This window comes from Trichosurus vulpecula, chromosome 9, assembly GCF_011100635.1.
Source record: "Trichosurus vulpecula isolate mTriVul1 chromosome 9, mTriVul1.pri, whole genome shotgun sequence".
NCBI lineage: Eukaryota > Metazoa > Chordata > Mammalia > Diprotodontia > Phalangeridae > Trichosurus > Trichosurus vulpecula.
The window spans coordinates 115,351,938-115,367,818 of record NC_050581.1 but is presented as its reverse complement, the minus strand read 5'-3'; the positions used below and the strand labels follow the sequence as shown (position 1 = coordinate 115,367,818).

Sequence of the window (15,881 nt, the reverse complement as noted above, 5' to 3'; positions counted from 1 at the left end):
ATGTGGGGCTATAGTCTAGTCAACTCTCATCCTGTCAAGCTTCAATAATCATCAATGAGGTAACATTTGGTTTCTTGAATTAGGACCTCCAATTCACCATGTTTGTTGCATCAACTCTGGGTATGTGTATGTCACGATTTGAGGATATGGGTTTTGCTTCTCTCTCCCTTCTAGGATTTTGTCTCCTGTAAGATTAAGCTTTAATTACTGTTTTTCCTTTACTACAGCTACTCTGTATGGTATCTGCCTTTGTTAACAGAAATAGGTAATTTTCTCCCTCCCATATCCCATAAAAACTTTTAAAAATATCTTGTTTTTATACTATCTCATTTCCCAACATGTTCCATCAGAGAACCATACCTTATAGTAAAGAACAAAAAAAGAGTTCAATGAAACTAACGAACAAGTCACTTAAGACAAGTATCATATGCAGTGCTCCACACTGATTGTCATCTAACTCCTCAAAGGATGACAAGAGTCTCACACCTCTTCTTTGAAGCCAAGCTTGGTCAGTATGATTTTACAGCTTTCAGTTTCCACTGATTTGTTGTTGTTGCTTCCATTCCCATCCTTTAAATTGTTTTCCTGGTTCTAGTCACTTCATTTGATAGCCGTCTGCAAGTCTTCCAGGCTTCTTTTCATCTTTCGTATTCTTTGCTACTTATGGTACAGTAATATTTCCATTACATTCATGGTTAACTTAGCCATTCTCCAATGGACGGACATCCTATTTTGCTCCTAGTTCTTTGCCACTACAAAATTGGTGCTATAAATATTTTGACCGTTTTTATTAGATTTGTGAGGTACCAAACAAATACATCTCTTTTAATCTAAACCTAAACTCCAAAAAAGAGCATTTCCACAAAAAGGATTTTCTATGAAACTGTAAATCTACTTTCATATTGTTGCTTTTAAAAAGAACATATAATAAATTCTATACGTTATCTTCAAAACTGTACTGCTTGTCTGCTTCTTCTGTTCTCTGATGCATCTTTTCAAATGTTATTGAAGCATCACTATTATTAAGTCCACTCCTCAAACCCTTAGGCTCACAATATCTGATCATCTTGGGCTTGTCAACTAAAATTCCATTGGCCTTTTTTACAGAAATTACTATGAAAGTTATTAAATTAATGCTAACAAATCAAATTGTTATTAAATGTCTCGAGAAGTGTAAGCTCTCCTTCATGTTGGGGAGTGGGGTGGGGTAGGATGTCCTCAAGCAAAAGAAAGTATCACTGGTCAAGTATGTTATAGTAGGGATTCCTTTCAGGTATGGGATGGACAAGAAGGCCACTGAAGTCCCTTCCAACTCTCAAATTCTATGATTCTATAAAACAGGTTTCTCTCTACTTGTAGATTATTTTTTCAATCTAAATACAGGACCTTTTTATTTATAACTACAGAACTTCACTTGTCAGTACAAGTGCATATTTTTATGTAGACTGGGGTGCTCTATGAAGGCAAAGGCCATGTTTTATTCAAATTTTGTCTCTACACACAGCCAATACTTCATAAACATTTGCTAAATAAATGAATCCAGTGAGATCTACTAGAATTTTTTTCACCCAACATATTAGCCATTTTGGCCAACATATTAGTCTTTTTCATCCAACATATTAGCCTTTGCCATTTGGAACCATTTCCAAATTTTATGAGTATGTCTTCTAAGTTTACTTCCAAGTTTCTGATAAAAATCAACCAGACAGGGTCAGTGGACCAAACTCTGCAGCATTCCAACAGCGATTTTTCTGCAAACTAACACTATGGAACATGCTTTTGGTATAGTTATTCAACTAGTTATAAATCCATCCAACTTCACCATCATCCAGCTTCTCTTTCTTGTCTGTTAAGAACAGTGAGATTTTGCTAAATGCCTTCTAATACAAAGGCATTCTAGGTCTAAAGCATAACCCCCAAATAACTAAATACTCAACTTTCCTAGGGCCTCATCACATAATGTTTTTATGCAATATAAACTTAATAAATGTTTAATTATTAAGTAACTGAATAAACTTTGCAGTGTAATCATGAAAACCAATGGTGAACATCATACAACGTATAGAAAGAGTGGAATGTAAAAGGTGAATTCACTCAGTTGTTTTCTCATTCAAAGAGGATGCAAGGTTCACTACAAATGAACTAGTACCAATCAAAAACCATTAAGGGCCTCCCATGAACAGAAGAGCTCTGTGTTCAGTCCTGGGAGGGACAAAAGGATTTACAGAAGGACTGACTCTGAAGTTACAGGGCCCGTGTTTGAATACTGGTTCTCCTATCTGTACAAGCATGGACAAGTCACTTAATCTCTCTGAGGTTCAGTTTCCTCATCTGTAACAATTATAGGTTCGGGATTATATGTAGAACTGAAAGGGACCTCGGTAGGACACAATCCTTAAGGACAAGGACTGTTTTCAGTTTAGTCTTTGTATCAACAGAACCTAGTACGGCACTCTCAAACCAACAGCTAAACCTATGTACTGCTATTTAACTGACTGTAACTACAGACAGATCACTAACTTAAACCATAAGCTGTAAAACCAATTTTAAATGGCTTATGTGCCAGATGCTGGACTATACTAGAATATTCTCATAATATTACAAAGGCCTTCTAGCCTAATAACTTAAAATTGTTTGGACTTGCAAATTTGCAACTTATCTCATTCCAGAGAGGTTATATGTCACCGATTTGTCATGACTTAACATTACATGGATCTTTTGTTTTTCCTTATTAGGAAAATATTCTGGCCTGATTTGCAACCTGTAAGCTGTATAGTCAGAGACATAACACTTAGAATTCTCTGGAATTCTACTGGTAAGGTATAAAAAACCCCAAGCTTCCTTTGTTAGTTGGGATGTTTTTTTGATGGACGATTACAACCCAGACAGAAATCTTCCTTGTAAGCACTACCAATATACGCTAGTCAATATGAACTCTAAATGTTTGAAATGCTACTCTACTAGCTCTGAACTCTAAAATTTAACTCAGCCTCACTTCTTCTTTAACAGTCTTTAATCAATGCTTGTGGTTGTTCTCATAGTGGCAAGAAGGTGGCCTTGGGTTCCCAAAAGCTACGTTGACAGAACACAAATTCTCTTAGGTCCCACACCAAGCTACAAAAGTGAACCAATAACAGACTGTACAGGACTAGCATGGCTCTCTGTGCAGAGAAAGCTCATGTCCACATAATCAATTTTTTTGGAAATGGGAAATCACAAAGAAGTACTAAGGTAGGGAGGGAAAATGCTCACTGATGACATCACAAATCATCTAAAGATAAAGCTTTCTGATTAAAGCTTAAAAATAAAATTGCGGCAATAACCAGAATATAAGAAATGTGAACTTAATCCCATTTCTAAACCTGATATCTGGTAACTGGAAGGGATTTGAAATATCACTGCATCACAGACTTAAGAGTTAGAAGGAAGTCAGAGATCATCTAAATCCAATTCCCTCATCAGACAGAGTAAGAACAAAGTCCAAATTCAAAACTAGGTCTTTGGCCTCCAAAAATCAGGGCTTTTTACCTTTTAACCTATTGGGAATGACCCACACAAGGAAAAATGCATGTCCTGATGCATAAAACAACAAAATGAACTGGATTTGGAGTCAGAGGAACTGGGTTCAAATCCCAGTTCTGATACTAGGGCAAGTTACTTATTCCCTCTAAGCTTCAGTTTCATCTGTCAAATGAGGTAGGGAGGCGGGTCTAAACGTCCTTGAAGATCTCTCCCAGTTCTAAATTCTATGATTCGATGTTCTTACCATATTTTCTTGACTTGCAGACAGAACATGAACATTTTCTCTCAAACCTTTCTGTAGAACTCCAGTCATTCTAAAACTGCTTCTCATTTTCCAGGAAGTCTCCTCCTTCCATCAAACAGACCCCCAAATCTCACTCCCTCTACAGATATCGCTATCTCATAACTAGTTCTGGTGAAAAAAACCTGCACACTTACCCACCTACATCTCTGCCTTCATTTTGGTGAGAAGCAGGCCAGGTACCAGAGATGTAGGTTCCTCCCTCCTTCCCTCCCACCTCATTGAGAAGGCATGCAATTTGATAGAGACTACATATACATGTGCAGTCAAACAGAACATAATTCCATACTTTCGAGAGGGAAACTGAGTTTAGATATGATGAGTTTGAGATGTTTGTGGGACACTCAGTTTAAAATATTCAACAGGCAATATGTGATCAAGGACTGGAGTTCAAAAAGAAACTAGGTCAGAATACATAGATCTGAGACTCATCTGCACAGACACGATAACCCTTAGGAGCTAATGAGGTTGCTAAGTTAAAAACGTAGACAGGAGATCCAGGCCAGTCTTGGGCACATCCACTATAAGGGAGTATGATACGAATGATGGACAAGTAAAAGACACTGAAGAGTAGCAATAAAGATAGGAAGAGAACCAAGACAAAGAAGTGTCACAAACACAAAGAGGAGGAGATGGTAATAGTAATAAGCGTTACATCAGAAGTGTCAATTAAGAAGTGACCATTGGTTACTTTGAAGAGAGCAGTTTCAGCTGAGATGACTTTGGAAGCCAAACTGCAAAGGGTTGAGGAGTGAGGATAAAGTGAAAGCAAGTATAGGAAGCTTTTTCTAGAAAATTAAATGATAAAGGGAAACGAGGATGATAGTCTGAAGAGAAGGTGCAGTCTGATAAAAGGTTGTAAGGATGAAGGAGACAGGGTTGTGTTTGTCCTTGCCCAGGGAACGAGACAGTAGAAAGAGAGAGACTGAAGATTACAGAAAGTAAAGTGATGATTGTGGGTGCAATCTGTTAAAGAATACAGAAGGAGCTGGGATCAAGGCTCTATGCACAAGATTTGTCCCCTGAAAGGGAAAGGGCTTCTTCTTTCTCTCCTCCAAGAGGAGATAAAGGAACAGGGAGAAGAGAATCACAGAGAGGCTGCATAAAGTACAATCCCACTTGAAAACTGCTGCTAATTTTAACTAGGGTCTACCAAAGAGGTTTCCAGTTCTTACAAATTCCATTAAAAGAAATGAATTTCTCTCACAGATGCCCAAATATTAATAGTAGTGGTTTATGTAACAGGAAAGACCTGGAGACAAAGCAGAGTGGGGAAGGGCTAAACAAATTGCAGTACATGAACGAAATGGAAAATTACTGTGACATCAGAAACAATGAATATGACAAATGCAGAGAAACATGTAGACTGCAACTGGAAAAAAAATGAAATAATAATCAGGTAAGCAACATATGTATTAATTACAATGTAAATGTAAAGAACGGCAACAAACAAATGGAAATGCTGTGAATGCTATGCAATGACAGAGTGACCAAGCTTGGCCCCAAAGAAAGGAGATGAGAATGGCCTTCCCTCCTGTCTTTGTACAGGCACAGAGCTATGAGTGAGTGCTGAATGCTGCATGTGATGTCAGACTTGGCTAATGTGTTTCTTGGTGTTGCTGAACTCTTCCTCCTCCTCTTTTTAACTGATTGTTAGAAGGGAACAGAAGGACACATCGGGAAATGGAGGTGGTGTAAAAATATAAGCTATTAATAAAGATATTTTAATAACAAAGTTGAATTTCTATGTCACCTCGAGTATGCTAAATGTCAATACATAAATCTGTAGTAAAATAAATATCATGAGAATGCAAGAACAATTAACTGACCTGATATACTAAACAGCTGATTATGTCAAACACCTATCTCAATCAGCCAACCCATGAATGTAACTGAAGACCTGCCATGATTCCCGGCCCTACACTGCTTACTCTTCAGGACACATGAGGTATGGAAGTCACAATCCCTGCCTTCAAGGAGTTTATGAATACTGAAAGAATAATACAAGAAAACGGATTAGTCTGAGCTCTGCCACTAACTGCATGGCCTTGGACAAATCACTTAATCTCTCTGTGCCAAGCTTCTTCCTCTGCAAAACAAGGGAGTTAGACTAAGTTAGCAAGTCCGTCTAGATCTATCATTCTAGAGTTTTATTGGTCAGTAAGTGCCAAATGAGGTGGTATTTCTATAAGTACTATGGTACAAGTAAATATCATGGGCAAGAAGCTGGGCCTTAAAGGATGAGGAGGATTTGGATAGAGAGATGGAAATGAAAGAAAGTATTGCCAAGATTGGGAGCATGGAGCCTTAGCATTGAGGCGGCAATACGTCAGGCAGGCTTATGATGGGATGGTAAATATACCAGCCTGAACAGAACGAGGGTATAAAATGAAGTGGGAGATGAGGTTGGAAAGTGGGTTAGGACGATAACCAACTACGAAAGACTCAGCTAGTCTGATGGATATGACAGATACGACGATCCGTGACAATCCCAAAGGACTCGTGATGAAAAGTGCTATCCACTTACAGAGAGAGAAGTGAGGGACTCTGAGTGCAAACTGAAGCATATTTTTTTCCTTTATTTTTCTTCCTCCCCTCCCCCCACTCCCTACTGCTAATGTGGAAATGTTTTGCAGGACTTCATATGTAGAATAGCTGTCATCTTTCTTGCCTTTTCAATGGCTGATTGTAATGGCAACCACCCTGGCATACCCAGGATGGCTGCTAGTGCAGGTTTTTTTTATCTGCTTTACTAAAGAAAGATAGCTGTTCCGGGGGTCAACAATCTTTCTTTTTTAATCACATAAAATAAAAACACAGGAAATACAAAGAAGAGAAATAAAGACCAACAGACAGAGCTCTACTGCCTGAATCAAAGCTTTACATCCACCACTGAATCGAGAGAGCCTTTACCTCTGAGAAGTTGGGGAGCTCTGAACACACAGCCACTCAGAATCTCGACCAGGGAATCACAACATCTTTCTCATAAGTGAGCCCCCAAAGCAAAAGCTCACCTCTCAGAATATATAATTAGAAATTAACAAAATATGTGTAAGCCTTCCTACAAGCAAGCAAGCTTCCCTTAATGAGTGAGGCCTATTGATGGGTGAGGAAGATCTTATTCCCAATTAATCTTACAGTGGGAGAGCGGGTGAAGAGAGGGAGAGAATTTGGAACTGAAAACAACAATTAAAAAGGAAGGAAGGAAGAGAGGGTTAAGGTCAGATTGTAGAAGTCCTGAATGTCAGGTTAAGGTGTCTGGACTTTATCCTGTAGGCAACTGAGAGCCATCTAAGGTCTGAGTAGGAAAAGGACAAAATGAAAGTGGCATTTTAGGTAAATTAATCTGGTGCTGGAGTGTGTGTCTAAGATATGCTGAAGTAATAGTACAACTTGCCAAGGCCAGTGGAGTTAGAGTCATGAGCACCTTTTGGCACTCTGTACTGTATCTATCAGCCAACTGTATCTATCTACCAACAATGCAGATGCATAAAGGAAGGAGTGCAAAACTAAGGGAACCAATGAGAGGGGCCACTGATCCTACTGCCCCCGAATTAGGAGGTTCTGCTTGACTCTAGAAGCTCTTTAGAAATTCATAACTCTGATACATTCACTGTCTGGGGAATGAGTTAGCAAGGCAGGATGTAAAAGGCTCGGATTCTTGCCACTTCTCTTTGGGGCTGGGCTGCCAGCTGTTTACCTGCAGTGCTACATCTCATGGCTTAAGTGGAATATACAGACTGACCTGGGAGCAGTCCACAAACACCACCTAGTAGGCAACATAGTGAAACCATACCGGACCTCTGTTTCTTCTTACTACCTATTCTCTCTCCATTCACTGAGGGGCCTTTTTGAGCTCCCAAGTCCGAAGCATGCATCAATACTATACATACATTCTGTAAGACAAAATCCTGCTCCGATTAAAAAAATGCTACACTAGTAATACAACAAAGCAAATCAGGAGAGTAACTCATCTGTTAGAAATAACTTTTTGTTGAAGGTTGCTTTCTAAAGAGCAAATATCTGTAAAGTTAAGTTTAATTGGTTTGTTATTTAAATTCATTCATTATTTTTAAATGAAATAAAATGATCAGGCAGAATAAAAAGGAAAAAAACAATTTGTTCAAGAAACATGGAAAAACATTTAGAAAGACTGTGTTTTTACATAGCTACTGAAAGGCTGCATGGTTATGGAACGGGAACCCCTGGGGTTCTAGTACTACCCTCACCTCTCTGGGCTACAGTGTCCATTTCTGTAAAATGGAGACAATGCCTACACTCTGCCTCCCCCCAAGACTGTCATCATAAGGATGTATGTTGAATTTACATGAAGATTTACAGAGTCAGAAATAGCTCAGAGACCATCTATTCCAAGTTCACAGAGGTGCAAGCAGGCCTGAGCTTAGTGACCTGTCTAAGGACCCAGGAGAAGCAAACAAGATTTGGGTCTTTCAACCCCAATTCTAGCGAGAAGTTTTCCACTGCACCACACTGCCTCTCCTAGTAAGTAAATGTTTAAAAAGTGGTAAAGCTCTATACTAATATGGCATCAACCTAAATAGAAATGGAAGGAACTCCTTCAATATTTCATTGGCTCTGTGTTCTCACTGGTACAAGCATTCATTCCCACATTTGTGCACGTGAAGCTTATCTATCCATACTTTCTTACCTCATACTATTCTTGTCCAATGTTACATATAGACCTTTCTCAGAGAATTCCATCATTAGAGTGAGGGAGGTCCTCCCCAAGGTCACAGGAACCAACTGGGTAATCAGACTGCTCATCGGACCCATTCTCCTCTCTCACACCTGCTCACCTCTTTCTCTCCATTTCTTCAATGATATTCTTTTCACACTTTCTGCACTTCAATCATCACCAGCCATATGGTGTAGCCCATGTGCACCCACCATGCATTTCTCTACTGCCCTTTGGGTCTTCCTTAGAATTCAGTACAGTGGAAAGACTGTAGGACTTGGTGTCAGAAGATGGCTTCAAATCCCAGCTCTCTCCCCTCCTACTTGTGTGATCTGATTTACACTGAGTCATTTAACCTTGTTAGGCCTCAACTCCCTTCATCTCTAAAATGTCTCTACAGCATCAGCAAGAGAACACTTACGTTAAAAGATGGGACACTGTACCAGAGTACAGGAAAACAGGCTAGTTAAAAGTACTATACAGGGGCAGGTAGGTGGCACAGTGGGTAGAGCCCTGGCCCTGGAGTCAGAAGGACCTGAGTTCAAATCTGGCCTCAGACACTTGACACATGTACTAACTGTGTGACCCTGGACAAATCACTTAACCCCAGTTGCCTTGCCAAAAAAAAAAAAAAGTATTGTACAGTTCTCCAAATAAAACCCAGCCCATTCTCTCTCTCCTATTTGTCAGTCCAACTCATTTGTCCAGCTGCAGTGTCTGTCTTAGACATATGTATTGAATAGTAATTCAATGGACAAGCCAACTACTTATCAGAGCCTAGATAAGGGTCTGGTCATTACACGTTCCTCCCCTCACTGCTGCCATTATCCTTACATTTAATCTATCCTATATGGATTGTTAGGCTGAATGCTTTTAAATAATCATAAACTTCACCGAGAAGGTTCTGTAATGTTTTGGGCCTTGATGAGAACAGCACAATATCTGGTGCACATAAGAATACCCAGCATCATCTGGGGAGTCTCACCAACAGTAAGAATCCCTTCTTCCATCTGGGCCTTACACTGGACAGCCATCCTCCAAGAGAAGGGCAAACACCTATGGAGAGCATCCTTCTCTGTTTTACGTCTCATTTGAACTTAATAATAAGAGCACCAATGACAAATGTATCTCTGTGGTTGCATTTATCAAGGAATCTCATGTGATCCTGACAGATACACAAAAACATTCCTAGTTAGGGAATAGCCCTTAAGGCTGAGTTTTGTTCTATCAAACCAAATGGCCCCCCTTCCCCTTTTTTTGGGTAATCAACAAAGAACATGCACGATAGGCTCTTCTATACTCTATACAATTCAGTCTACTATGTATCTGTAAAGATGTGATTTTATGTAGAAAATCTTTTCTAAAAGCCTGCCAGTTCTCTTTTCATAAATAAAAGGAAAGTCAATAAAAATAATGAACTTCAAACTTTCCAAGTTTAACCAGACTTAATTTTAGGCTGATTTATTTTAGGTGTATGTATAACATGGAGATACCCATACATACTTCAGTTTGAGCAATTAATCCAAAACTAAATTAGCTAAGTAAAATCACTGCAGAAATCATAAAGTTTAAATATAAAACACTACTATGTAAAGCTTAAATATAAAAACCTTACCATGAATACTAAAGTTAAAGGCACTTGCTAAGGGATCTTTCTCAACTCTTCTTTGCCATGCAAAACTGCAGTAAGTCCAGAGAATTAATGGCTGGAGGTTATTATTCAGCAGTAAATATCAACATGCTTATTGCTTTTAAGGAATATGCTGGGATTATATAGTTGAGTAAAGAAAACTCTTAAGTTTCCATCCTGAAAATCTTTATTCAAGCCAAGCACTCTGAAGACATAACTTAAAAATAATCTCTCCACAGATTTACTGACTCACCTGAATCAGAAAAGTCAGAGTGAGTCAGCATCCAGGAAGGTAACTACAAAAATCGACTTCACTCGGACTTAAAAGACCAAAAGCCAGACCTACAAGACTAAAAGCCAAAACTACTATACTACCTGCTGACCCCAATCTCCTTCGTCCAATGTCCCTTATGTTCAGGAGGCAGCTCCATGACGTGAAAAGAGTATTGGTTATTGACTCAGAAGACCTGAGCTTGAATCCCAATTCTGGAACCTACAAGTTTTCTGACCACGGGCTCATACATATTTAAATTTTATAGGCCTAAACATTTTCATCTGCAAATTGAGATAATGCTCCTACTAGGAAACCACTTGACAAATCTTAAAATCATAACAAATGTTATTTGTATTTATTTACTTTCATGCTAACATTCTCTGTTGTTATAAGGAGGAAAGAGGAGACAGGTTTAAAGGGCAGTATCAGGAAAAACTTGTACCTAAAAAGAAATCATAAAAGTTGTGACACAAAAACACAAACTACTAAATGGAAATTCAAATGACACACAAACATAGAACCTGAAAGCTAGAAAAAGGTCTCAGAGATTATCCAAGTTCAATTCCCTCTATTTACAAATTAAGAAATTGAGGTTTCAAGAGTCACATGGCTAAGTACTGCCAAAGCTAGGAATAGCACTCAGGTCACTGAGACAACAGGGAGGGCTCTTTCTACTATAACACTCCGATTTCAATATATTTAAATGACTATTTTAGAATCCTTAAAAGATGGGCAAAGAGATACTCAAGGATGAAAGATATATATATATATAGTAGAGAGAATTGAGAAAATCAAAGGTTATGTGCTAATGTTTACATATAATAGTTATCTGGATCTTTATCAAAAAAGCCACAAAATTTTGAAATTAAGAGGTGAGAGCTTCCTAACCTGTGACCCTAATTAGATAACATCTCCTGGAATATACAAAGAGGCATTAAAGCGGAAAGCAACTAAACCTAAGAGTATCAGGGGTAAGGAACCTTCAGCCTCGAGGCCACATGTGGCCCTCTAGGTCCTCAAGTGCAGGCCCCAAACTTCACAGAACAAATCCCCGTAATAAAAGGATCTGTTGGAGCACCTAGGTCACGCAGTGAGTAGAGCACCAGCCCTGGAGTCAGGAGGACCTGAGTTCAAATCTGGCCTCAGACACTTGACATACTAGCTGTGTGACCTTGGGCAAGCCACTTAACCCCAATTGCCCTGCCAAAAAAAATTAATAAAAGGATTTGTTTTATGAAGTTTGGATTCAGTCAAAGGGCTGCACTTGAGGACCTAGAAGGCCACATGTGGCCTAAAGGCTGCAGGTTCCCCAATCCTGGTCTAGGTAATCCCTAATTTAAAAATGAAAGAGTAAAAAGATTTAAGATTTCACAATGGATTATCAAATTAAAGTCATAAAAGAATCCCAGAATTGAAGCCAAAAGGAACCTTTGAGATGATATTGTCTGACTTTGTACAGAGGAACAATTAAGGCACAGAAAAGTCCAATGATTTCCCCTGAGATTACACAGCTCATGTGAACATTTTAAAGTCAATCTTCACCCTTGTAAAAATATATCATTAGTCTTTGCTCACCTGTGATTTGTAATGATTGAAACAGTGCCCTGTTTGGACCATGTCCTCACTGTGAACAGTTTCTTTCCACAAGCTTGGGTCATCTCCGAAAGAATAGGAATTTAGGGTTGTGAGCCCTGGTTTGACCTGTTTAAAAACAAACAACTATCAAACCCTAGAAACAGAGCTACAAGTATGGATGACTTTGATCACCAGTGATCAAATTACAAGTTAAAAGAGGGCACCAGGGGGTCACCTGAACAGAAACCATCATCGGTCCAACCTCCTACCCCCAGGAAGCTGTAGGACACTCTAACCTTTCCAGAAAGAACAGTATATTCTTTTCTTCAAAAGAAGCATCTCAATGTCAACAGGTACATACTTATAGTAAGTCTTATCTAATGAAACGATTCTGCACCACTTGTTTCAAAGACCTTAAGAAAGTCGAGCAATTTCCCCAGAGTTTTCTCCTAGTATGGAATCAAAGAGGCACTAAATAGCAATGATAAATAACACAATGCACACTTTAGCTCTGCTTTCTGGGATTTCAGTCTCTGCTCCAAGATTCACTGGTTGTGTGACCCAGAAGAATCTAAATTCTCCGAGGGCAAGAGTTCTTTCATTTCTCATCTTTGTATCCCCCAGGCCTAGCGCTTAATGTTTGTTGAACTGAATTTCTCCTGGGCCCTACCAGTCTGAATCTCAACTCTTTCATCTGCCTAATACCTGCAGTACCCACCTCATCCACATGTGCTATGCAATGTACAGGGTCACAAAGAAATCTTGGCCCAGGGTCAAAGAGCCAGTATGTGCCAGAGGTAGGGCCTGAAGCTAGAGCTTCCCGATTCTAAGGCTGGCTATTCTATACTCACACTATCTCACAGGTAAGCAAAATAATCAGTGTCCAGGAGGGAAAATATCTACGGCTACCTCATATGGTTGCAGTAAACACCTCAGCAAACTCCAAAGTGCTAGAAAACAGGAGCTATTATCAAATGTATGTGCTGGGAAGAGGGGAATATTTATAAAACAGAAGTGAAAATGCAACTTTTTTTGTTTTCCAGGGTAATGTTCCAAAGCCTCTTAAGCACTACTAAAAAGAAAATCATTTTTGTCCTAATGGAATTAAATTCAAAAAGCACATTTTCAATATGACTACATTTAATTTTTTAAACAAGAGAATAAGGTTTTTGCACACAAATAACAAACTACAAACTAAATTTGGCAGCACAAGTAAAAAAAATAAGAAAAATAAATTACAACCAAATGGAATACGTTTGGGAAAGAAGCTACATTTGGCAAGAGGTGATTTAAGTAGTTTTCTCTAACTTCCTTTGGACCTCCAAATATCCAGCCAAAGGGGCTTAAAAAGCAGCTCCTTCAGGCTGCTTAGCCGGCTTCTACCAGGGTACTTAGAGAAAGACAAACTTTTTACATGCCCCGGCCATCAGAAAACAGCAGTAGGATTTAAAAGGGACAAAAGCCTAAACAAGGGATAGGATATTTGCTAAGCATTCATAATCAATTAGCTTCCCCCTTCCCTCCCCTCTCCCATTAAAATCACCACCAAGATTCCACCTAAAATTCCCAGGCCCCAAAGCAAAACCGGGAAACCTCGGCTACTGCTTCCTGGGCTTCAAGCAGCCTCGTCCAGGTCCAGGGCGGGCCAGGTCTCCAGGGACAAAGCAGAGGGGCTTGGGGGGGTCGGGGCTGCGAGGTTCCTCTTACTAACGTACCAGGAGGAAGCATCATCGGGCGGCAGCACCAAAGGGAGAAGGGCAGACGCAGCTCCGGCCCAGTCCCTGCTCCTGCCCCAAACCGTATGGAGTCTTCGCTTATGGAAACTGTTGCCAGGCTATGATCAGCGTCCCTCCACCCTGCCTCGGTCCGTCCCCCTAGAAGGGGAGTAACAGGAAACACGCGAGAGCCCTCACGCAGGGCACACCCGGTGGGTTTCTCACCGCCCTAGGGGAGCGCGTGCCACGCCCAGCTCCCCACAAGGCCACCCACTCTAGGCCAGGGCTCCAGGGTTCCTAGGCTGGCCCAAACACTCACACGCTAGCATCGCTCTGCCTCTTCTCCAGGCTCGGTGAACACGTGTCACCGGTGGCCCGAGCCAAAGAAGCGGAATGGGGGCTACGGCTCTGAGCGGCTGCCACGCAAACTCTCCCAAGCACGTCTATGTACATTACGGCATTCTGAGAGCTCGAGAAAAGCCTGTCACGGCAGGCGGTGCTCTTGGTTTGCTTGAAGAGTCAAGTTCATAGGGAAAAAGACTTCATAACTAGAAGGGATGGCCAAGGTCATCTGGTCTAACCTGTTATACAGCTGGGGAAACTGAGGCCCAGGGGGCTTAAATGACTTGTCCCAGGTTATAGAAATAGGAAGTGGCCAAAGCCGACTCAGCCAGCCCGGGGGTCTTCTCGTCCTGCGATGGGGATACAACAGCTCCATGTAATGTATAGTGCTCAAAGTGTGAATTCATTAATTCAGTTTTATCAAGTGTTTCATGGTGGCAGGTACCAGGATACTGAGCAAAAACACAAACATGTGTACACTCAGTATAAAATAAAGGCAGCTTGGTTATGGCAGGAAAAGCCATGGACCCGGGCACCAGAAGGCTGCATCTGCTCTTTACTAGCCAGGTGCAAGGCACTTCCCTCTCTGGGCTTCACTTTCCTCATGTCTAAAGTGAAAGAGTTAGGATCTGCTTCCCTCTCCCTTCATGTGAAATCAGACTGAAATAAACTGAAAAGGAACTTCTGAGACACAAGCTAAGGAATTTATGAACATTTTACTGGAATAATATGTTATCAGAGCTATGTATTAGAAAGAAAACAGTGTAGTTATGTATGCTGGGGGAATGGGAGAATGGGGGTGGGGGAAGGGGGCAAGGGAACCAGTGAGAAGGTTATTACAATAATCCAGGAGAGTATGGACGAACTACACCTGAATGGTGGCAGCAGCAGGAATGAATAAGCCTGGCCATAAATCCCCCACTGCTTTTCTCCCTTGAAACAGACATTCCCTAAATAACATCAGCAGCTCAGAAAGCAGAAGCAAAGGGGAAAGGGGCTATAGATCAACAAATGCTTGTTAGGGAGGGCCATCTAGAAGCCCTGGGCATTGACACCTCCTGGGGCTCTCCTGGGTGCCAAGAGATAGGCGCTCAGTTTTACCCTTAGCACTATCAAATACAGGCACGTTGCCCAACATGGTTATCCCATCCAACAAGATGAATACCAAACCTCAGTAGGTGGTCACCAGTAATCAGCATGACACTGTTCTATAGCCTCGAGATCAGTTCCTCGCCAGGAGCACCTCCCTTCCAACCTCCATGAAGCGTGGCAATTCTGGACAATCAGGAAGATGCTGACCAGGCTCAAGGAAACGTCAACAAATCCTTTTCCAACACTGCAGCTAGGGGATTACCAACCCCCCCACAGATACTGTGCCCAACCTAATCTTAGATGTGCCTGTAACTGAAGATCTAAATTAAAGCAGCGAACTGGTGTCAGCTCAACTTTCCTTTTCAATGTTTTCCTTCAGTCTTGCCCGCTCTTTTCTTGGTAGCAGATAAATGTGCATGGACTTGTGTTTTTAAAAAGCTCAAAGTCACGGGTGAGCCAATCATTTTTCTATACCAGGAATCACACATGTCAAATGTTTCTCTTAGATATTTACTTAATTATTAAAAAGAAAGAAAAAAACAACCTAGGAGATTCCCTGTGGTAAGAGGTAATATGTCATATAATGGAAAACATCAAATTTAGAGTCCAGAAGCCTGTTTGAAGCCCATCTCTCTGATACAGTGCAACGTCTCTCTGAGGCCAGGTCTCTTTATAGTAAAATAAGAGTAGTAATACATATACAAGATAAAAGAGTACTTTTTTAAGCCTTAAAT

At 40.5% G+C, this 15,881-nt stretch overlaps 1 protein-coding gene across 1 annotated transcript in view; it reads right to left on the bottom strand.

The window, feature by feature from the left end:
• Positions 1–15,881, bottom strand: part of LOC118831316 (meiosis-specific coiled-coil domain-containing protein MEIOC-like) — a 36,935-nt gene that overhangs the window by 15,692 nt on the left and 5,362 nt on the right. Inside the window, exon 2 of the mRNA XM_036738604.1 lies at positions 11,999–12,124. Coding sequence (XP_036594499.1) covers positions 11,999–12,124 — 126 coding nt within the window. The remainder of the gene's footprint in view (positions 1–11,998; positions 12,125–15,881) is intronic.